Genomic DNA, 24,747 nt, shown 5'->3' on the forward strand with positions numbered 1-24,747 from the left:
CAGAAGGCTCCAGTGGCTTTTTCATTACACGTACATGCTATAGCCCTAAAGACGGGCCCCTGACCTCGGGCTTAGGACCTAAGTCCACCTGCTTAGAGCTTGGAGTCTGTCAGACTGAAGCTGGACTTGGCAGCCCGGAGTCTAGCCAGCCTGGCTCCAAGGGAGACTTGAGTGGCTCTAGCACGATGGGCCCAGAGTGGAGATTTGTGAGTTGGTCCTACAGCCAGGGCCATCCACTCAATCCCAGGGCCAGAGACTGGGTCTACTCTCTTCCCTGGCCAAGAGCCTCTAGACTTTCTAGATTGGGGAAGCAAACTGGGATCCATCACAAAAATGGGAGCTTATCAAGGCTGGGCCCTTCCCCTCACCTCTCCAACTGTCAGCTAACAAATGCAACTATGGCTTTTTCACTAGGTGAGAGATTAAGAACCTGAAGAGGTGAGGTGAAATGAGGAGATTGGGTCAGGGACCCAGTTTGGTTGGATAATAGGTTTTAGCATCTGGGCAAGCTTTGTGGCTAGGAAGAAATGTCACATCATGGAGTGAGAAGCAAGCGGTTAAGAAATCAAGATCCAGTGGCAGAGACACTCTATGGAGAGGGAGAAGAAAAGGACAGTGATGGGCCAGATGCACAGTAGAGGCCAGAGTTGAGGAGGCCCAGGTTAGAGGAGGCCGCAGCAGGGGAGCTGGGTGTCCCAGGGGGACACAGCAGGAACAGTATCATCCCACGACACAGGAAGTCCAGCTTGCCTGGTCATTCTGCGGCAATCTTCGTGGAAAGTTTGCGGAGAAAGACCTTTAGCAGGGGGCTTCTCCAGGTGGCTGCAGAAGACTAGGGACACCAGCTACAGCCAGGAGCCCTGCAGGACACAGGATGGCCAGCCAAGTGCACAGTCACCATGTCCCCAGTGTCACCAGATTCCTTCACTCACCCCAAGGCCTTCTCCCACAGTCTCCTCCCTAGGTGTCTCCCTGCTGTCACTGCAGGTTGTACCTGACACTGCAGGGACCCTGGCCGACACACGCCAGGCTGGGAAAAAGGATATAGGAAGGAAGGGAAGAAGTCAATCACCCTTTCCTCAGAGATACTGGGTGCTAGCTCAGGTCAGCCCCTTCTGGGCAAGTGATCCAAACTGGGAAAACAGGAGCCCAGGGGACATGTGATGAAGATCAGAGCCAAGAGATCTTGCAGAGGCTAACTAGAACAGCCCTTTAGGGAAAGATCCTCCAACCCATGAATCACCGACTCACCTGACTGTCTTCTGCTCCCTCACCTCCCGGCTCCACCTTGGCCTCCACTTAACTTGGACTCACAGGACGAGATTCCAGTCCTACTGAGCCCTGGACTGGGCACTCCTGTGCAGAGAGCCCGGGCGGCTGGCTTCTTCTGTGTCCACAGTCTCAGGCCCAGACTGCTCAGCCTTCCCTGGAGCCTGCGGCTCCTGCAGTCCCGTCCACCCCTCTCCCACTGGTTCTCCCGCAGGTGTTCCTTTCTACCGACTCACCAGAGGCCTTTCTTGGGGGATGCCCTGCAAGAAGCAGGTGAAGACTGCTACACTCCTCCTCCTCCATGTCCATGAGTGTCTGGAGACACCAGTCATCAAGGAAGAGAATTTCCAAATTTGAGAGAAAGAGAAGGAGGGGATCATTTCTCAACTTCCTGAGCTGAAATCTGGCAACACCTTAGAGTCACTTATTGACAAGCAGGACATCCAACTCTCTGAGAACAAAAAGGAGAATAAGAGCAGGTGCACAGGCCATGGCAACCCCATATCCGATGCCTATAAAGCACCTGGTGGAGCAGATGTGGAGCGAGCTCTTCTGGGATGTTCTCATCTGCATGGGGAGTCTGGGTCACAACAGTTCTCATCACTGGTGGATCTTCCACACAGAGACCCCTCTGTCTTACTCAAGGGGACATCTCATGACCTCTCAGACCTAATGCAGGCTAAGGGATCCCCACTCCTTCTCCTGCCCGGAGCCCGCCCTACCCCAAGATTCCAACAGGGAGCCGCTGAATGCGGCTTTGGGAAGAGATAGAGAGGGATATGCATGAGCAGTTCTCCTGAGCCCGCACAGATGCATCACAGTGCTGTTATATATGCCGCTAACATAGAGGGAGAAAGCTAGCTGGCTGGCTAGCTAGATGCCGTCAAATAAATTATCTCATTAATTATATCTTAAAAGTATCAAGAGGTCAAAAGGGATTTTGTTGAAATGTTGGAAATTCAGAGGGAAAATTCAGGAAACCCTTCATAGAGAAAGTAACTCCAGTTTGATTGAAAACAAACAATGGCTGTTACCCTCTCGAGAGATGATTATGAGAGAGGAAGGTATCACCCATGTGTCGTGTCAGGAAAGTGTGAGGTGTGCAGGCTGACAGGGATTTGGGAGAACTGAATTGTTCTGTATAAAAAGAAGAGAATTTAAATGATGAGGAGAGGGCCAGAGGGCTGCCAGCAGAGAGACAAGAAGGAAGGGGAGGAATGGGGGCTTGAGGGAAAGACTTGAGAACACCTGGCCCAGGAGAGAATTTGTAATACAATCACGGAAGGGGGTGCTTACATTTTGGCCATGGGGAAGGCTGGCACCTCGCTTGCCCTTTGTCACCCCACCAGTGTCTTTAATAAAGTCCACTTTGCTCACTGATGCTTCTTTGTGAAAGTGGATCCTTCTGGGAAAACTTGAGAGCTTTCTTATCGCTGGCTGGATGTTAAGGCCAGAATGGATGATAGGAGGAAGTCACCCTTGTGGACAGAGGTGGGTTGGGTTTTTTTTTCTTTTCTTTTTTTTTTTTTTCTTTCTTTTTTTTTTTTTTAAGATTTTATTTATTTATTCATGAGACACACACAGAGAGAGGCAGAGATATAGGTAGAAGGAGAAGCAGGCTTCTTGTGGGGAGCCCAATGAGGGACTTGATCCCAGGATCCCAGGATCACGACCTGAACCAAAGGCAGACCCTCAACCACTGAGCCCCCCAGGCATCCCAATAGAGGAGGTTCTGAATGCAGTTCCCTGGGAATTAGCAAAAATTCCTGAGCAAACTTCAGCCTTGAAGGCTGTGGGGTGGTAGGAATGACCAAGGCGGGCAGGCTACACCTTGACATCATCCGGGTTATACTTGGAAGAAACTAGAAATTTTCCTAACGTAAAAACAGGTATGATGAAAAGGTAGAGTTGGAAAATAGGAAGACAAAGGGAAGTGTGGAGGGATATCTTAGGCCCAAATTAGGTACAGACATCTCCTAGGGAGTGAGGCCCTGGAGAGGTGTCAGAGATCCCTGTGCCTTCTCCCACCCGCAGGAATTGCCCGGTTGCCTGAGGCAGCAGGTGCTTCAGATGATAGCCAATGATCTTTAGGATTTTTTTTTTTCAAATGTCATTTGTGATGTGGCACTCCTTCTGTTTTTCCATTTGCTAAAAAGGAATCTCACTTCACCAGTACCTTGGAAAAAATGGAGACAAGAATTTGGAGCAGGTTCCACCAAATTTCTCAGTTCACAGATAAAACTAGACAATAGTTCAAAGTTTTAGACATTTTCAAGATTACAACTTCATTTCTCTGAGCACAGATAATTTCTTAAAGAAGAAATAAAGGTGGATAGATAATTAGATATGGATATATAAGTATACATACATATAATAAAGGTGATATAGGGGCAGCCCGGATGGCTCAGCGGTTTAGCGCCGCCTTTAGCCCAGGGCCTGATCCTGGAGCCGCGGGATCGAGTCCCACGTGGGGCTCCCTGCATGGAGCCTGCTTCTCTCTCTGCCTGTGTCTCTGCCTCTCTCTCTCTGTGTCTCTCATGAATAAATAAATAAAATTTAAAAAAAAAAAAAATAAAGGTGATATAGTTGGTATGAAAAACTTCTGATATACAGAAACTATTCACAAGTCTGGGACGTTAAGGTTAAATTCTTGTATCATTCTTACTTAAAGAAAAGGCAAAACATTCTCCCTCTGGTCACAACACAATGTAATAACTTATCAATAATAATCATTTAACTTAATGTTTGATTTCTGCTTGGCACTTTGGTGCTAAACAATTTTTTGCTCATCCTACTCACATTATTAAGGCTGCTTAATACATTTATAATCCTTCGCTAAATGTTCACTATAATCCTGAACTAAAAGCTGCAGTGCAGATGAATACTGTCTTTGGCCCCCTGAAAAGTCAGTGTCTGCAAGGAGAGAAAATATATAAATACAACATCCTTAAATGGCACCACAAGGCAGTAGAGTGTGTATGATTAAGAGCTAACTATGTTGGAAGCAGTGTGTTCCAGTGCCAGCTTTGCCACTAACTAGATATGTGATCTTGTGCAGGGCCCTCCCTTTTCCCCACAGGGCTCCATTTCCTTATATTTAAAATAAGAGAGCTGAGCTATTATTTCAAAGGGCCTAGTTAGCTATGGAGCCATAAAAGAGAAAATATTTACTAACAGAGCCATGATAGGGAGGATGGAGAACCCTCAGGTTGTCTACCAATGGCTATTTTATTACCACCTGTCCCTGGTGTTTTATTTGTCTGGGATTAGCTGCATGTCCTAAATGGATCAATAGAATGGCTTTCATCTTGTCAACGTGAATAGTTTCTAGGTAATCTCAGGTTTAAGATCCCCAACCTCTAGTATGACCTTCACCATTAGAATTGGTTCAGGAGGCAGCCAGTCAGAACAAAGTGCAGGATTTCTGCTGGGAGTTCTTGGATGCAGATGTATTTCTTTGATTGGGTAGTGGGAAAGCCTGGAAAGGCCGTATTCATTCACAAGAGTTGAGTTGATACCAATGGAGAGTGTAACCAAGATGCTGATAGGAAAAGAGAGCCAGAGATAGGATCAGTTCCTCTAGAGTCTCAAAGCAAAAATTCACATAGCTGCCCCTGGAAGGATAAGTATGATCTGAATAGGAAAACAAGAAGGAAATCTCTTAATATTGGGACAGATGGTAGGAATCTGGAGGGAATGTGTTGTACTTCAATGGTGGCACATTTCTTGGTTGAAGCAGATTTATATGTATTTATCCAATAGTAAACATCTACCTTATAATACTATTGATACTGTCCATGGTAGAGGTTGGCTGTGCAGGCAGGGGTTCAGGACAGAGGCATGGCATGACTCAGTTCTCAAAGAGCTTATAAGCAAGCAGAAGGACTAAAAGGTCAATAGAGGAGGGATGGACCCCTCACTCAGCTCCAGGCTCTGCCAAGGGCAAGAAGAGTTTAGAGAAGGGGATTGTCTTTTGAATTCTTGCCTGGGAGGAATTATGATCCACTTTGCATAGATGAGAAAACTCTAGTATGTAAGCAAAAGTATCACATACCAAGTTAGACAATCATTACTGATAAGTCATAAAAATATGTTTTGCCTTTCTTTTACACATTTCTTAAAGGATTGCCTAAGATCACAAAAGCAGCTAGCAGGTGATAGAGTTGACAATTGATTCCAGGTCTTTTGGGCTTCAACACCTTGGTCTAGGCTCTCACTTCTCAAAACGTGATCTGTGGACCAAGAACGCCAGCATCATGTATGAGCCAGGCTGGCTCTATGATTTATATGGCCCAACACAAAATAAAACTCTAGGTGCCTTGTTCAAAAGGAGGAAAAAAGGACCACTGAAGGTACCAAGAGGAAGCCTTTCCTTGTCTTCCACAGCCTCTCAACTAGCAATGTTTATATTTGCCATTTAATTTCACTCTAAGAAAAGAAATATTCAGACTTTAAAATACACAGATTTACCATTTATCTTTTTTTAAGGTTTTTATTTGTTTATTTGAGAGAGGAAACGCTAAACAAAGCAACTCAATTATTCTTATTATTTTACTTCTTAGTAAGTACACATTCTATCAACAATCTCTGCCTTCTGCCCCCCTGATGAATAAGGACAAACTGAAAGGAAATGGAACTTCCCTTCTGTGGCATCACTTTGGGCATAAATGATTGGCTAAGATAAAGAAGTAACAGAAAGGATATGCTAGAGATTCTTAGTTCTTCATGATTCTTAGAACTACATTTCTTTCTTTCTGTATTCACAGCAAATTCTGGTTCTAAGGCTGCCGGCATCCTTAACGTTCCTAAGCCACAGACATAACATTACACTTTCTTTGAGATTTGCAAAATTCCCACTAGAATTCTGTACTAGTGAGCATCTCCATTATTCTACATACGCAAATAAGGCAGCAAGAGACAGGGATCATGCATATTCATATGCATATTCATCATGTACTGCAGTATCTCCTCCTTGCTCTTGCGGGCTATCTGCACCACCTGACCTGGCTTACAAAACACAAGTTCAAGTTTAAATTATTAAGAATTGGGCAGCCCGGGTGGCTCAGCGGTTTGGCGCCTGCCTTCGGCCCAGGGTGTGATCCTGGAAACCCAGGATCGAGTCCCACATTGGGCTCCCTGTGTGGAGCCTGCTTCTCCCTCTGCCTGTGTCTGCGTGTCTCTCTCTCTCTCTCTCTCTCTCTGTGTGTCTCTCTCATGAATAAAGAAAATCCTTAAAAAAAAATTATTAAGAATTTCAAGGGGGGCAGTTGGGTGGCTCAGTCTGTTAAGCATCCAACTCGGCTTCAGCTCAAGTCATGATCTCAGGGTCATGGGATCGAGCCCTGAGTTGGACTCTCAGCTCAGCACAGAGTCTGCTTGCGATTCTCTCTCCCTCTCTCTCTGCTTCTCCCCTCACTCACTCTCTCTTTCTCTCAAATAAATAAATAAATTTGTAAAAAAAAGAAAAAAAGAATTTCAAGGTCACAGTAGAGCATTCAATGTAGCTCAGAAGCTCTGCTACACTCTAGTTTACTCAAAATCTCCATCTACGTAAGATCCCCAGGTGGTTTGCGGGCATATCAAAGTCTGAGAAGCTCTGGTATAGTCCAGACCACTAAAGGTTTGGTCTTCCTAGCTTGAGGCTGACTTTCCTCCTTGGCTGGCTTAAGTGAAAGTGTTTTCTGTGGTCTGGGTGGTCCTCACTCATCCCTTCTTCCCATCTATGTGCAGCTCCACCAGGATGTCAGCAACCCACGGCCTGCTGGCTTTTCTGAAAACCTATTTATGAGGTTTGCTGAAATTTCAAGTCTCATCTGCCTTCCATCCAAGGCCTTTGTATATACTCTAATCCCAAGGAAGAAACCACAAAAGCAGATGGTGGGGGCTGGGCCAGAGGCAGAGGCCCCCAAAAGATGAAAGTCTTGTTAATTTACACATTAACATATAAGGGAGATGGCCTTATTATTGCGAATTCAAAGGTGAGAGTCTTGTTTTCCTCCACCTTTGCTATTTAATTCCATTATTTCCTTGCTTTTGCTAGTTTTGAATTTGCCCAGAGTACAAATTCTCTACTTTGGTCTGAGAGTTTTCATGATCAAAAAATAGAGGGTTTTGATTTGTATTTCCCTGATGCCAAGTGATGTTGAACATTTTTTCATGTATCTGTTGGCCATGTGTAGGTCTTCTTTGGAGAAATGTCTGTTCATGTCTTCTGCCCATTTCTTCACCAGGTTGTTTTTTGGGTGTTGAGTTTGATAAGTTCTTAATAGATTTTGGATACTAGCCCTTTATCTGACAAGACATTTGTCAATATCTTCTCCCATTCTGTAGATTGTCTTTAGTTTTGTCAACTGTTTCCTTCCACAATGAGGTACCACCTCACACTGATCAGAATGGCTAAAATTAATAACTCGAGAAATAACAGATGTTGATGACAATGTGGAGAAAGGGGACCCCCTTACACTCTTGGTGGGAATGCCAATGGGTACAGACACTCTGGAAAACAGTATGAAGGTCCCTCAAAAAGTTAAAAATAGAGCTACCCTATGACCCAGCGATTGAGCTACTAGGTATTTACCCAAAGGATACACACAGCAACTCAAAGGGGCACATGCACCCCAATATTTATAGCACAATTATATAATAGCCAAACTATGGAAAGAGACCAGATGTCCATTGACAGATAAATGGGTAAAGAAGATGTGGTATATAGTATATATATATATATATATAATATATATATATATATATTATATATATATATATAGTTTCAGAGGTAGAAAAAAACAGATGAACATGGGGAAGAGAAGGAAAAATAAGATGAAGTCAGAGAGGGAAACAAACTATAAGACTTAATCACAGGAAACCAACTGAGCGTCGCTAGAGGAGAATAGATGGTGGCATGGATGATAGGCATTAAGGAGGGCACTTGATATAACAGCACTCGGGGTTATATGCAACTAATGAATCACTGAACTCCACCTCTGAAACTAATAATACACTATATGTTAATTAATTGATTTTAAATTAAAAGCAAAAACAAAAAGTTAGAGGGGTACCTGGCTGGCTCAGCTGATAGAGCATGTGGCTCAATCTCAGGTGTGTGAGCTCAAGCCCCATGCTGGGCATGGATCCTACTTAAAAAAAAAAAAAAAAAAAAAAAGTTAGAAAAATAATTATAACCTCCCCTTACCCCAGAAAATATTTAAGAGGAGGAGAGAAAGCAGTGGAAAGTATAATTTTGACATTCTCTTTTACAGTTCCTAAGAATAATAATTTGAGAAAAAGAAATCAAGTCAGAATTAGGAAACTTCTTCTTTCACTTTCAACCTCAGAATAAAACAGAATTACTCCAGAGCTAACAGAATTGCCTGTCAGTTTGGGAGCAAAGCTTCAATGCACTGGTAGTTTGCAAGCCGATACAATATTTTTTTATACGACAGCAGCTCCCCTCCTCCTGTGTGGAGGAGCATTAAAAAAATGATAATAAATAAAAACAAGAAAATTAGAGAAAGGAAAAAGACAAAGAAGAGAGAGGGAAAAAAAAAAAAAAAAAGAAAAATTTTGAAAAGACACCTATTATTCCCTGGACTGGAATGGCTTCCTTCTTCTCCAAAGCTTCATGATTAAGCCCAATGGCCAAGTGTGTCAAGGCCAACTTGCTGCTTCTAATTTATCAGTACTGTTCTAACATTCAGACATCTCAAGTTTAAAGCCAAGCTTAGGGATGCCTGGGTGGCTCAGTGGTTGAGTGTGTGCCTTTGGCTCAGGGCGTGATCCCAGGTCCTGAGATTGAGTCCCACATCGGGCTCCACGTGGAGAGCCTGTTTCTCCCTCTGCCTGTCTCTGTAGCTCTCATGAATAAGTAAAATCTTTAAAAAAATAAAAATAAAAATAAAACCAAGCTTATATGCTCCCTGACCAGAACTGGAGATGGCATGCAGAAAGGCCTAGGTGGAGTAGGGAGTGAGGGAGCAGCACCGAGAGAGTAGGGGTGTGACTGGGACCCACAGAGAAAAGAAGGCAGGACTGGGACCCCCAGAGAGGGGTGACTGGGGCCTCCTAAAGGTCCCAGGCTTCTCAGCAGCTCCATTCCACAACAAAGAGACAGCTGAGTAGTTAGCTCTTTGCAGTTGAGTTTTTACCGCATAACTGGATGCTGTGAAGTATTTCCTTATAAACTGTTCTGCTAACACAATGACTGCATTCTCTTTGGATCACCGACTCAGGACATTCGGTAGCATGAGTGACAGGGACATTTTAAATTCATGGGAAATACAAAACCTCCTTTGTGGGCCTTGGTTTCAGCCGCTGCCTCAGGTAACAAGGGTTGAGCTAAGTCTCCCTCCTTTTCCCTTCCTTACCCATTGATTCCCTGGCCAAGGCGCTATCAAGTAGCCCGCTGACCCGTGGGCCAGGGCAGGGAGGAGGAGGTGAAAAGCAAGTAATCTGCCAGATGGAGGGGAGGGGGGTTCATCAGGAGACAGCTGCGTTTCCAAAGTTGGATCAAAATCAGGTTCGAGAAGTTAGGTCCTGCTTAAAAAGCTGCAGGCAGAGAGAGCTGAGTGGGCTGGGCCAGACTGGGATGTGGGGACCTCGCCCTCTCTCCTCCGTTTCTGCTTCTCTGGGGCCTGGAGCTGGAGGGCTCAGGCTGGAAAGTCCCCACCGCCTGCAATCAGAGGCTTCGCCATTGGTCAGATCTTGGTTCAAATCCTGTTTCTACCTTTCTCTGAAGCTCAGTAGCTTCATCTACAAAAAGCACTAGCCCCTCACTCGTGGGCTCTGGGGGAGGAATCAATGGGAAAATACAGGCAAAGAGCTCACGCCCAGGGCACGCAGAGCTTAGTAACCAGTAACAGTAATGGTAGTGGTAACTGTTGTTTTAAAGGGGAAGCCATTGGGGTGCCTGGGTGGCTCAATGGGTTAGGTGGCCGACTCCTGATTCTGGCTAAGTCCATGATCTCGGTGGTGGGATGGAGCCCCGTATTGGGTTCTGCACTCAGTGGGGAACCTGCATGGATTCTCTCTCTCTCCCTCTCCCTCCATTCTCCCTGCCCCCACTCCTGCTCTCTCTCTCTCTCTAAAATAAATCTTTAAAAAAATACAAATAAGGGGCACCTGGGTGGTTCAGGGGTTGGGTGTCTGACTTCAGCTCAGGGCATGATTCCAGGGTCCTGGGGTCAAGTCCCACAGGAGTCTGCTTCTCCCTCTGACTGTGTCTCTGCCTCTCTCTCTCCCTCACTTTCTCTCTCTCTCTCTCTCATGAATAAATAAATAAAATCTTTTAAAAAATTACAAATTTTAAAATAAAGGGTAAGCTATCGCCCAGAAGCCCAGCCTCACACATTTCCAAAGGACATAGTGAAAGGGTCACGAGTGAGGCCCTGAGTAACTTTCTCCAAACCCCCGAGGTCTGGGGGGTAAGCCACAGCCCCAGGGTCACAAGTGGGCAGACCCACACCACTATCCTTCAGGAGGAACACCTTCTGTTCCTTCTTGCCTGGATTTCCCATCTCTCTCTCTTTTCCCATCTTCCCCAAAGACCCCATCAGCCTTATTCTTTCCTGACAGTAACTTGAGGAAAAGTCACCTCATGATGCTGACCCCCATCTGCCTCTTCAAGGCAGGAAGACGATGAAGCAGCTACCCTCCAAATCCCTTTGGAAGCCAACATATCAGAATGATCCATTCCTCTTCTTTCCCCCTGCTCCTTCATTTGCCCTTCAGGACTCAAACTCCTGTGACAAAGACGTATCTGGTCGAGCTTGAGTCACCTGGCACCAGGAGGCAGAGCAATGTGAAGGAAAGAATCCCCCAGGGATTTTGGTCTTTCCTAGGAGGAGAGCAGGACCTGGATTTTGACAGTCCCGCCATGAGTGCCCAGTCTGTGGAAGAGGTTCCTTAAGAGAAATCAGAAGGGAAGAAGACACATTGGGATTTGGGTGGAAAAAAACAAAGGAACCACTACAGCCAATGTACAGACAAAATAAAATTGCTCATGTCTTCCCTCTTCATTCATACATTCCTTCATTATTCACATATTCACTCTTGACTGTCCAGACTACTGGAGAGACAAGAGTTACCTGCACCTGAGGATTTTTAGAAACTGTCATATTAAGTGTTTGACAAAATATTCTATGGTAAGTACAATAATGTTGGCTCCACTTAGGAAGCAGAGTGGATCTCAAGCACTAAATTGCATCTCTCCTCAAGGCCAACCAAGTCCTTGAGGGAATGGTCATCCAGGACCAAACCAGGCACACTGGTTCAGAGGACCGCTGGGGTATGAGCCAGCCCTACAGATCTCAATCTGGGTAATTTTACCCCCCATCCCAGGGGTTTGCAAGGGGAAGGAGCACTGCTATTGGCATCCACTTGGTAGAGACCAGGATGCTGCCAAACATCTTACAATGCACAGCACAGCTCCCCACAACAAAAGAGTTCTCCTGCCCAAAATGTCAAGTAGCGCAAGGATGAGAAACCATCGGTAGATAGCCAAGGAGTCTTTCAGCCCAATAATCCTGATGCCTTTTGCTGACTCAGAACTTTCTCTTCATAAGTGTTCACTATGGCCATCATACTCAACAAGTATTTATGGACCCGCATGTGTTAAACAACGCTGGCCCAAGAAAAAGTCAAAGTGGAGAAGAGGATCTAACATCTGTTGGGTCCTCCACCTGCTGGGAATAGTGTTAAGGTCTTTATATTTAGGATCTCCTCTGTGCCTTATCACTAGACTAGAGGTGGGAATTACTAATTCCATTTACATTCAAGGATAAATGAGGATTGACAAGGTTAACTAACCCTCACAGGAAGGTTACTAGAGCTAGGATTTGGGTGTCTCCCAAGACTGTGTTCCTTCCACCTCTATTCTGGAGTTGGTCCACTGCGGGCTATGGCCCTATTTTGCCCACCACCTGTTTTTGTAAGTTCAGCTTTATCCTAACAGCTGCCCCCATGTTTTGCTCTTTAATGGGAGAGAGGCCAACTGTGTTGTCCAGAAGTGGTTTTAAGGGTCACCTTGAAGACCTCTCTCAGCCACCTAAAATAGCTTGCTGCTTTGGCTTTGACATGGTTTTCTGGACCCTCCGTGTCTGTGTGATGATTTAGGGGTGCTATGAAGAGAGTTGCCAGCAGATCTTGTCCCTGTCACTCTGTGAGGTGCCTGATGTTCCCCTTAGATCCCTTCTTAGTGCTTTTTAGAAACTTTTCTTCTGTAACTAGTGTAAGATGTTATAAAACTTGGGAAGAATTCCACATCCGCCAGGATTAGAGCATCTGATCCACTGCCCCTCAGTGGAGGTTGGACCCAGACAGACCAAGTCTCAGGAGGAGGAAGGCCTGAAGCTCAGCTCCTTGGTGAGAGGCCCCGGGCTATTCTGGAGCTGCTGAGTGATAGGTGCAAAGAGTGGATATCAGTCTTCGTGGGCGGTTGGGGTGGAAAGGACACTTAAAGCACAAAAGGCACACTCTACCCTGTTACCAGGTAGCTGCCCTCTCTCCCCACTGTACCCAGTCCCACAGGCCCAGGTATTTTCCCTTTCAAAACAAACTGAGGCAGTGGTTGTTTTCATTCCCTCCACAGACCACTAGACGAGCAAGGGGAGGCCTCCAGCCTCCAAGGAAAAGCATGGTGGCCATCAGGGGTGTTCTCTCTTTAGGTGAAATCACCAGGGCATTTCAATGATCTCCTGGCTCCTGTAGATCCTTCTGTTACCTTTTGCACGATAAGCCAGACCCAGGCCCCCTCTAACCCCTTCCTGGACACGTTCCCCTTCCCTTCCACCGCAGCTGGCTCAAGGTGGCTCCAGTCTCCTGCATGCAGCCCCTCTCCGTGCTCTCTGCTGGGAAGGCCCTTCCTTCTGCTGCAGCCAGCCACCTCCCCCTCTGCACACACATTTCCTCTCGCTCCTCCCCCAGCCTGTTTGGTTTAGGGTCTTCCTGCTGTGCAGACTCTACCCCACTCGCTCCCTTGTACAACAGAGCATTTCCCCTCATATCTGACTTCTGCCTTAGACTGTGCCTCTGCGGACAGCAGGGACTGGATCTCCTCTCTGTATTTGGGCACCTGACTCTGTGAGCAGCACCTCCTGGGTGCTCAGAGAGCTCCAGGTGGGAACTCTGAGGCACACAGCCCGGTGTTTTAGCTTTCTGTTGAGACTAGCACAGACGTGCACACATCTTTTTGTGCAGTTAGTATGATTCTTATGGCACAGTAATGTTTCTATGAATGAGCAGGGTATTAACAATGAACCACAATATAGACTGCCATTGAAAAAAAACAACACATTTGTCTTGCTTTCTGAATTATTAGAGGATTCCCTCGGATGTCTGTTTGGTGCTTTGGGCTCCCTGCTCGTATTCATAGGTAGGCTCCAGAAAGTGCCGAGAACAAGGCTTCCCTGCAGAGAGAGACACTGGGCTGTTTTCCTGAAGCACCCCTACTATCAAAATATGTCTTCTTTAGGTCCCCCTCCCAAAGCAGACCCAAATACGAGGAGCCTAGTTCAGGGTATTGATCCCACAGATGATCTCAAGAAAACCCAGAATGGAGGTAGAGAAGTGAGGCAGGAAGGAAGGAGGCCAGTTTGGGGCAGGGCTGGGGGGCAGCAGGAAGCAGCCAAAGTTCAGTGTCGCAGGGAGCCTGAGTCTGCTGCGTAGGTCATGCAGTCAGCGATGTCTCCCCAGTGGAAGAGCAAGAGCAAGGGGTTGGCCAACTGAGAGGCACATCCTACCCCAAGAAAGTTGCAGGAGTTTTCAGGAACCTGTTGGCAGGTGTAGAAGTGCAATATTGTGGGGTTAGGGGCAGGGGTGCAGGGTCTGCTTTAGGATCTTAGGTCTTCCATGCTGATCAGCTTCTCCTGAGGGGCATGTGTGTCCCCCCCCCCACCACCTGCTGGTTGGGAGACCAGCTGTCAGCATTCTAGGATCTGAGTGGGAGAAGCTGGTTTCCCACTACAATGCACTCGCTTATGCTCCTCAGCAGCCCCTTTTTCAGTACGGAAGAAGCTCCTCAGCTGTGCCTTGCCCCAGGTCACCCTCTCTAGAGCATCACTAACAGAAATAGCATGAGAGTCCTTGCAGTAATTTTAAATGTTCTTTCTGTCTTATTAAAAAAAAAAGAGAAATGAATTTTAATCATATGTTTTATTTAACCCAATAGATCAAAAGCATTATTGTTTTAACGTATCATTAATATTAAGAAAATATACCGAGAGGCATCTTATGTTGTTTTGTACTGTGCTCTGTCATCAAATCTACTGTGTTTCACATTCACAGCACATCTCAATTTATAAGAACCACATTTTGAGTGCTCAGAAACCTCACCTGCTCAGTGGCTACCCTGCTGGGCAGTGCTGCTTGGAACTAACCTCCCAGTCATGTGCAAAGGTGGGGGAAGGACAGGACAGGTCTGCTAACAGGCTTTGAGAAGAAAGATGGGCCTAACTGCTTCATAAAAGACTTCCGACCTATGTTTCCAATCACTCCCATTTTGGGGATATCTGGTGTCACTCATTGCTGAGCATTTCTGGGAGCACGTGGCACAAACCAAATGGCTGACTCTCTTCCTAACCACTACCAGCTTAGGGTTGAGCTTCTTTGAGCTGGTTAGTTCATTCTGACTCATCCACTGGCTTTCCACCTTCCCTTTTATGGTTCTTTCCTCTGCTCTCTTAGTCTTTGTGGGTTTGTGCTTTAAAATAATTCATTCATGGCCATTTTTGTGGGGGTCTTTAGAGAGAATCAAGATATCAAGACATAGATGTGGGAACCACCATCTCTAATAATCAGTAAGTTTTCTATATCACTGAAATATGAGATTATTTTTTTATTTGGCCTACAATTTTTATTAGGTGTGTCTGGTACTTTGGTTTCAAACATCTGCAACCCTATATGTGCAATAATTGTTTCCTGAAGGAATGAATGGGTGAATGAAGAGATACATGAGGGTAAATTCATCTTCAAAAGTGCCCAATCTGGCTGAAATCAATGCCCTCCCCACCGCCCCCACACAGCTCTGGTTCACCCTGTGGGGAGCCTGTTCTTTGTCCCATTCATTGGCCCAGCTCCATTACCTGCATAACATCTCCCAGGTACCACCCGCTAAGAAACCCCTTGCAGTGATGATGGGCAGGTGGAAGTGACTAGAACTTTTCAACAGCGCTCAGCAGAGACCCGAATGGAAGAGGGGCCTTGAGCCAGTTTCCACCTCTTCTCAACCTCATTGCCCCACTGTTTGCTAGCACTGACCACTTCCTTGCAATATTCGTGCTGCTTTTTGCTTTTTCTAGTGTGGGTATTTCTTAATTCTGCCTTCCTCAGCCTTTGACCTCATTTCTTCTTTTGAAAGGTATTGAATTTCTTTCTGTGGTTTTTCTGGAATCCTTTAAAAATGAATCTAAGTCCCTCTATCATAGAGCAACATTAGAATCTCGTCTTTATATGTAATCCATATAGGGCTGGTGGCCTCAGGGTCCTTCTTTATTTGGTGGTACTTTTTATTTCATTACTGTGGCATCCAAGAATAAGTGAAAGGCAATTTCTTTTTTTTTTTTTTTTTTTTTTTTTTTTTTTTTTTTTTAATTTTTATTTATTTATGACAGTCACAGAGAGAGAGAGAGAGAGGCAGAGACACAGGCAGAGGGAGAAGCAGGCTCCATGCACCGGGAGCCTGATGTGGGATTTGATCCTGGGTCTCCAGGATCGCGCCCTGGGCCAAAGGCAGGCGCCAAACCGCTGCGCCACCCAGGGATCCCATGAAAGGCAATTTCAATATGCATTAGACTCTATCAAAAATGCCAAAAAGGGATTTCATTCATAAGATACGAGAAAACTTAAATTCATTGCTTTCACATAAGCAGAAGCCTGGAGAATCAAGGAATTTTCAAATTCTAAGATCTCATTAGTTGGCTTCTTTTGTTGAAATAGGAGATAGTTTGGGCAGCCCAGGTGGCTCAGCGGTTTAGCGTCGCCTTCAGCCCAGGGCCTGATCCTGGAGACCTGGGATCGAGTCCTGCATTGGGCTCCCCACATGGAACCTGCTTCTCCCTCTGCCTGTGTCTCTGCCTCTCTCTCTCTGCGTCTCTCATGAATAAATAAATAAAAATCTTTAAAAAAGAAATAGTTTAATTAGTTACTACATATATCTAGACAGTAAACAGTTATGAAAAAGGAAGTTCTAGAAGCAGCTACAATGGTGTAAATACACAAAGGAAATTTCCACAGAGGAGGTAAATAAAGAGAAGTAAATTTGGGGATGGGGTATCACAGGAGGAAGAATCCTGCTCTTAAAATTTATAATAAAACTGGAGTGCCTGCCTGGCTCAGTCAGAACACTCTTGATCTCAGGGTCATGAGCTCGAGCCCCACATTTGATGTAGAGATTACTTAGACAAAAGAATAGTTGTATTTTTAAATTTATAGTTACCTGGTCAATAAAGATGCAAATTGAATTAAGTTGGAAATTCCTCAAAGCTCATCCCATAAGCTGACAGAGTTCTGGTTGCAGCAAGGTCCAATGTGTGCTGCCCCCACTCCCACAGGGACACCCCACCTTTTATCTCCTCAGCACCCATTTCCAACTCTGTGTACTGCGACATATTTTAGTCAATCAATTTTGTAAGCCATTAAGAAAATAGAATTGCCCTACCAAAAATATGCATTCCATTAATATTTCTTGACAAATATTTTTCTTAAAAAATATCATAGTTGCCTAGATTTTTATAGTTTTCAAAAACATTTCAGAATGCCTTATTTCACTTTATCTTCACAACAATTATTACTATGTTTGCGGGGGAAGGGATTCTTATCAGACATTTTATTTATTGACCATTCTATTTATTTATCACTCCTTTTCCTTCTCTCTCTTTTTTTTTTAAGATTTTATTATTCATGAGAGACACACAGAGAGAGGAAGAGACCTAGGCAGAGGGAGAAGCAGGCAGGGAACCCAATGTGAGACTTGATCCCGGGATCCTGACTTGAGCCAAAGAGAGATGCTCAACTACTGAGCCACCCAGGTGTCCCTATCACCCCCTTTCTATGAAAGACTATGGGTGGTACAGGCTTCCCACCACTGGCAAAGTGCAGGACCAGAACTAGATGCCAGTCTCCTCAACTTCTAGTCTAGCATCCTATCCACTGAAGCATTTGGTCACTCCGACCTCAACTCCATGCCTACTGATGGTGTCCAAAATAAACTTCATCAGGGGAACCTTGTGTGGCTCAGCAGTTTAGTGCCTGCCTTTGGCCCGGGGCCTGATCCTGGAGCCCCAGAATCGAGTCCCACTTCGGGCTCCCTGCATGGGGCCTGCTTCTCCTTCCGCCTGTGTCTCTGCCTCTCTCTATGTCTATCATGAATAAATAAATAAATAAAATCTTTAAAAAAAAAACAAAAACAAAATAAACTTCATCAGAAGCAGAGAACCTTCAGAGAGGACTCAGGGTCTGTCATGGTGATGATTTAGGGCTGTCAGGGTCCTGCACTCAATTCTAATGTGTGGAGAGGCAGCAAACAAAGGTAAGGTCATTGTGTGGACTTAAGTACTTTCTCCACTGATGAGTTTCCAGAGATTTAGTTACTCTCCTCTTCCTGGTACAGGAAGAAATGGAGATTTCCCTTATAAACATAAATGTCTCTTACAAGAGGTCGGTCACTTCTACTGGGTTTCCAGAGTTTCTCCTGTGCTTTTTCTTAACAATAACCAGCCTAAAATAATCCGAATGCCAAAAAGGCATATTTTAGGGTGGCAAATGCTGTTCCCCTCTGGGGAGTCAGGCTGAGTAGCTGCCATGGGGATTCAGGGACCCAGCTGGGTGAGGATGGCATTGCCACAGCAGGGGGTCTTGTGTGAGGAGTCACAACCTAGGGGGCATAGACGTGGGTCAATCCATACTCCAGTGGGATACATATGGGTCCAATCCATATTCCAATGGATCCGATCCATGGGTCTGATCCATAGTCCCGTGGGATGAGGAAGGTGCCCATGCAGGAACTGGAAGCAGAGTCTAAGAGGGGGTGAGAATGGCTTCCACAGGGTGGTGTTGACAAGTCAGGGCAATGGCAGAGTGAGTAGGGCATACTCAGAGGTATAGGGCAGTGGCTATGACCAGATACTGAGGGGCAGAGCAAATGAGATTTAAGGATATTGGGAGCCAAATTTCTTACTGTTGAAGTCAGGAGTTAGAAATGTGGAAAAAGAAGAAACTAGAACACTGTCGTGTTGGGTGGGAACTGGATTTAGTGGGGTAGGCTTAGGGTTTTCAACATATATAGATAGACATAAAACTAAGTATAGATGAAAATATGTATGTGTGTACATATATGTATATATATGCATATACCTATATAATTTTGTCTGTAGCTGTATAACATACAAATGTATATTTACATATATCCCACAATTTTGCCTGCTAAGATAAGAGGACTTCTAATAGCAATCAACGCAGCCTATATTTCATATACTCGATACTATTCTCCACTTTGGGGGAAATGGCCGATTGTAGGGCTAAGGCAGGAAACTTACAGGATGGACTCTGTGCCAGTAGACAAGGAAATGACAGGGACACATCTAAAGGACACGGAAGCCAGCTTGATTATCAGAATAAATGGTCATTATGATGGATTATAACTTCTTGAATAAAATAGAAAATCATGAGCCCTTAGCAATGTCAATATATGGATAAATTGCAAGTGTAAGGAGAAGGGGATATTTACAGAGACCCCTGCCCCACAAAATATGCATTAATTGGAGTAGGGACAAGAGTAAGTTCTTATTGGAAAAGGTGACAGATATCACCATCAAGTGATCAAAGTGAATGTTGTCAATAACTAGGAAAACTGAAGTCGTGTGCTCCTGATAGGATGCCTGCAAATAAAGTGTCACTTGAGAAATTCCTGCTAAAGATGTGTAAGCTCAATCTTATATCAGATAAGACCCAAGTTGGGCAATGCCTGTAAAGTAAGAGGCCTATATTTTCAAAGGCATCAAAATCAGAAAAGTTAGAGAAAGACTGGGGGGCTAGTTGTTGCTGGTTGGGGGGACATAAGTGGTTGACAACGAAGTACAACCAGGGATTCTGGTGGACCCTTTACTGTAATGGACTCACCGGACAATTGGTAAAACCCGAATGGGGTTCGGGGAGTAGATGGTTGTAACGTAAAAAATGCTAACCTGAAGATCTCAGTGAGTGCATTGTGCTTCTGTAAAAGGATGTCCTTGTTTTGAAAATATTCTTGGTCATAGGTAGGGCGGGGATAGTGTACCATGCAGTCAACTTACTATCAAATGGTTCAAGGGGAAAATAATTCTTTGTACCTGGACACCTGGGTCGCTCAGTGGTTGAGCATCTGCCTTCAGCTCAGGGTGTGATCCCGGAGTCTTAGGAATCCAGTCCTGCATTGGGCTCCCCTAGGGGGCCTGCTTCTCCCTCTGCCTGTGTCTCTGCCTCCCTCTCTGTGTGTCTCATGAATAAATAAATAAAATATTTTTAAAAATTCCTTGTACCATTCTTGCAGTTTCTGTAACTTTGAGAAGGTTCAAGAGAAAATTTGATTTAGACAATAATAGTTGTCTAAGAAGAACAACAGCCACAGAAAAGAAAGGAAAAAATATTCCATCACATTAAGAGATGCAGTGTGGTGGTTGTGGGAAAACATTAAGTGGTAGGATTCCCACGTGGATCCCTTTCTGAGCAAATAAAATGCTCTTTGCAATAAGTTACTCAGGTGGAGAACAAAGTAAAGCCACACCCGTTTCAAAGAAGACGACTAAAGAAGGTTTTCTTATTCCATAACCACAGACAAGTCCCAGAGAGGTTATCCAAAAGCAAATTCCAGGAAAAGGAAAGGGTGTCGTTCTCATTATTATTGAGAGTGGTTTTTTTTCTTATTTGTTGTTATACTTACTACTTTGTAATTGGTAAGAATTAGTCTCCTTTCATCTAAAGAAAAATGTCATCTTGGTCAAAGGGTTTGAACTAGGATAAAGCTTCTTTAAGCACAGTTTTGGAAAATAAAAATTGCAGCACCCAAACACAATGTCCATTATGCACTTTGTGTGCTCCTTTGAATCTTTTTATGTTCCTCCTTTTTAAGTGGCTGTGATCTAGCGTGCGAGGTTTTTTGAGCATAGCAAAGAGGTCTTGCACAGGCTTTTGAAGTTGACTGACCAAGTTCTACATCCGGCTTCTGACGCTCTGTAACTTTGAGTTTCCTCATGTACCAAAGAGAATCAATATACTCTCCTGTCTTGGGGTTTAGGAGAGCATTAAACGAGATCCTGGGTATAAAGCACTTAGCAGGGTACATTGAACATTTTATGTATTCAGTAAATATCTGCTATTGATTGAAAGCACATCCCCATGGTTTTTTTTGGGGGGGTTGGGGTTTTTTTTTGTTTTTTTTTTTTTTAGAGTTTAGTTGTTTGTTTATTTGAGGGGGGCAGAGAGAGCAAGCAGAAAAAGAAGCAGAGGGAGGGGGGCAAGCAGACTCCCTGCTAAGCGTGGAACCCGACCTGAGCTGATCTCACCAACCTGAGATCATGACCTGAGCCAAAATCAAGAGTCTACAGCTTAACCAACAGAACCACCCAGGCACTCCAGCCCTTTCCCATGTTTTTAAATCATCGTCATAATCACAATTATTATAAGTAGCTCCTAAAAAGATGCTCAAGGAAAGCTTTGGTGTGTGTCTCTTTCATTGGTTGCTGTGACAGTCTGCTAGCTGTTCAACAAAATTCATTTCCTTTTCTCCTGAGCACACAGCTGGAGGACATTTCCCAAACACCTTTGCAGTGAGATGTGCCGTATATAGCTGAGTTCTATACGGCACAGGAGAGAAGGAGAAGGAATGTGGGCCACTTCCCACACACAGTCCTCCATGTTCTTTCCCTTTCAGGCTCGCTGAAGTGACAGTGCCCCATGTCACCAGTGTGGCTGTGGAAGTAATATTTTGAAAATATTATTTTGAAATTTTGAAAATGAAATTGAAATTTTGAAAAATTTTCTGCCATTTTGAAAATGGCAGAGGGGATCCCTGGGTGGCTCAGTGGTTTGGCGCCTGCCTTCGGCCCAGGGTGTGATCCTGGAGACCGAGGATCGAGTCCCATGTCAGGCTCCCTGCATGGAGCCTGCTTCTCCCTCTGCCTGTGTCTCTGCCTCTCTCTCTGTCTCTTGTGAATAAATAAATAAAATCTTAAAAAAAAAAAAAAGAAAGAAAGGAAAATGGCAGAGCTAGCATGTGTTAGGTCCTACAAGTCTGTATAGAGCAAAAACTTGCCCTGACACCCAGAAACTGCATTGTAGACTGTTGATGAAGGAGAAATGAACTTTTATTGCATTTGAATTTGTATTTATCCAGTTTTGTTTATCTTTGTTAAAGCAGCTAGCATTACTTGGATGCATTTTATTTAGGCTTGGTTCTAAAAGAAGACAATAACTCCAACGCTTTGGGGTTTGTTGTTATTGTTGTTGCTTAATTTTTTAAAGATCGTATTTATTTATTAGAGAAAGAGAGCATGCGTTGGGGGGAGAGGCAGAAAATACTGAGACCACTCCGAAAAGTGGCATCCTGGGGCAGTGTTCCCATGAGCATCGCAAATTGTATGAGAAGTCCCACACTTTGTTTTTTTTCTTTTTTGAACCAACAAAGGCAGCTTTTCCAGTACATACCCATAATATACTGCACAGCTCATGTTCTGCAGGACATACTTCGAGAAACTGGCACAGTGTTTGGTACAAGGTAAATAATCAACAAATGTCTACCAGATGTATAAAGTAAGGAGACCACCAAAGCACCTCTCAAAAGGAATAAAGGAGCTCCTGTTTGCATTCCTGGGTAAAATGGCTGCTGGAGGCTATAGGATATTGGGTGCAAGCAAGGCCCTGGCAACATATAGGAGTTGGTTGGGAGAAGGAATATACAGACATGCATGTTCTTTACCCCCATCGGTTGGAGAACTTCTAGGCCACAGTGCCCGAACACCATGTAAGGATCAGAGAAGAGACGACCCTGACAAGAGCCTGTCCAGGTGTTTAAACTTGACCACATGATTGTGCCAGTTATTCCTGAGACAGAAGATGTAAAGCCATGCAGTGGGTGGGTTGGGTGATCCCTGTTGTCAAGTCTGAGCAAATTTAAGAAGATGAAAGAGAGAGAAACGGTCTGGCACCTGCCTGCCTTTATACAACAATAGAGGTAAGCTTTCTGCATGTGCTGCCAGGTCGAGTACCAAATCTGCTAGGTCTCATCCCCACGAGCCAATAAAGAAAAATACAAGTCATCCAAAGGGGACCAAGACTCCGAGAAAGGAACATGAACATGAACAAACAGAACATCTATCAGAGAGACAGCACTGCTGTAGGGAAAGACAGTATCTTGGATATGGAAACAGTAAGAGCACTTATATTCAAGTCTAGGTAAGATACAGAGCACTCTCTAGGGTGAAATAACGTGATTTTTGAACAACAAAAAAAAATTCAGTAAATGAACTAAGGGTCACTGTTGAGCCCAAAGACTCCAACCCTGACATGCACAATCTACTTCTCTCTCCCCACACACATATTTTCTTTCTTCTGTTGACTCTGAAACATCAATTCCTATCTGAGGTCAATGCTGCCATTTGTGATTAGATACTTTTTAATCTACACAAAGGCATTGCTCCAGCCACTGTCCCCATCTTGCTACTGTAGCATCAGTTTTTGTCTGTCTACTGCATGGGTTTTAAAATTCTCCATCTGTAAAAGATTCTTCATTCACTTCCTCATATCCCAGCCTCATTTCTCAGCTGTCCTTTATAGAACTGCTCATTTTTCCATACAAATATTCAGAAAGAAATTCTAGGGAACCATAGGATGTCTTGTGCTTAGTTCTGTACAGTGTGTTTGTGGTGTCCTCAAATAGCCGATTTATGTAAGTATTTTTTAATAATGTGTGTTAATTTAAATTAGCCGAGGTTGCCTACCAGAGTATAACTAGATTTTGATACTAAGAAACATACCTCAACATTTTTGTCTGAAGCGCAAATAATAATAGAAATTTTTAAATATCCTTATTCACTCATCCCTTTTTTTATTTTAAAGATTTTATTTATGTATTCACGAGAGACACACAGAGAGAGGCAGAGACACAGGCAGAGAGAGAAGCAGGCTCCATGCAGGGAGCCCGATGTGGGACTCACCCATGGTCTCCAGGATCACACCCTGGGCTAAAAGCGGCGCTAAACTGCTGAGCCACCTGGGCTGCCCTATTTACTCATCTCTTGAACCTACCTCAATCAGGCTTCCATTGCCATCAAGGCAGCCAAACAGTTATGGTCAGCTCCACCAGTGACTTCCCCATCGTCAAAACCAAAGGTCCATTCTCCAATTCAACTTACTCCATCTCTGGTGGCCTTTGACCCAACTGATCATCCCCTCCTTCCTGAGGCATCATTTTCTCTGACATTAGGTCACTCACTTTCAGCTCCCTCCCTGTCTCATGGGTGTCTTCTCAGCCTCCTTTGTTTTTTGACTCTCATTCTCTAATCTCAGAGCTCTTTCTTTCTGTACAACACTAATTCCTTAGATGTTCTCATACAAGATCAAGACCTTCCCCCCCACCAGTTTTATTGAGGTATAATTGACAAAAAGAATTGTAAAATGTAAGATTTTTAAAAATGATTTTATTTACTCATTCATGAGAGAGGCAGAGACATAGGCAAAGGGAGAGGGATGGAGGGAGCCTGATGCAGGCTCGATCCCAGGACCCCAGGATTGCATTGTGACTTGAGCCAAAGGCAGATGCTCAACCACTGAGCCCATAAAATGTAAGATATTTAAGGTGTACATCACGGTGATTTGATTGCTATAAGTATACATCATGAAAGGGTTTCTCCCCATAGAGTTTACTAACGTATCTGTCATCCATGTTTCCTTTTTTTTTAATGAGAATTTTTTTAAACTTACTCTCTTAGCAAATTTCAGATTTCAAGGATATAAGACAGTGTTATCAACTATAGTCACCAATGTCTACACATTAGATTCTTAGACCACATTCATTTTATCACTGGAAATTTCTATCCTTTTACCAACCTCTTCCTATTTCCCCCTAATGCCTGGCAACTACTTTTCTACTTTTTATGGGTTTGATTTTTTTTCTTTTCTTTCTTCCTTGCCTCCTTCCTCCTTGCTTTCTTCCACATCTAAGTAATACCTTGTCTTTCTATTGGTCTTTCTCTGTCTGCCTTATTTCACTTAGCATAATGCCCTCTAGATTCATCTATCTTGTCTCAAATGACAGGATATCCTTTTTAAGGCTTGATAATATTCCATTGTATGTATATATGACATTTTTTTGGAGGATCATGATTTTAAATGCCATCTATCTGATGATGAGTCCCTTATTTTTCTCTCCAGGCAATATTTTCCCTCTGAATTCCAGTAAGGAGATCCAACTTCTTACTTAGATATCCCCATTGGTATATCTAATAGAAATTTCAT

At 44.2% G+C, this 24,747-nt stretch overlaps 1 protein-coding gene across 2 annotated transcripts in view; it reads right to left on the reverse strand.

Moving 5' to 3' along the window:
* LOC112644693 (glucosaminyl (N-acetyl) transferase 1) overlaps nt 1-24,747 on the reverse strand; it is a 49,532-nt gene that overhangs the window by 8,787 nt on the left and 15,998 nt on the right. Inside the window, exon 1 of one of the 2 annotated variants that reach the window (XM_049091886.1) lies at nt 1,506-1,630. The exons of the other annotated variant lie outside the window; for it this stretch is intronic. Coding sequence (XP_048947843.1) covers nt 1,506-1,578 — 73 coding nt within the window. The 5' untranslated portion in view covers nt 1,579-1,630. Of the gene's footprint in view, nt 1-1,505; nt 1,631-24,747 lie in introns of those variants that run through there. 2 annotated transcript variants of the gene reach the window in all.

The sequence above is a fragment of the Canis lupus genome, chromosome 1, assembly GCF_003254725.2.
Source record: "Canis lupus dingo isolate Sandy chromosome 1, ASM325472v2, whole genome shotgun sequence".
Taxonomy (NCBI): Eukaryota; Metazoa; Chordata; class Mammalia; order Carnivora; family Canidae; genus Canis; species Canis lupus.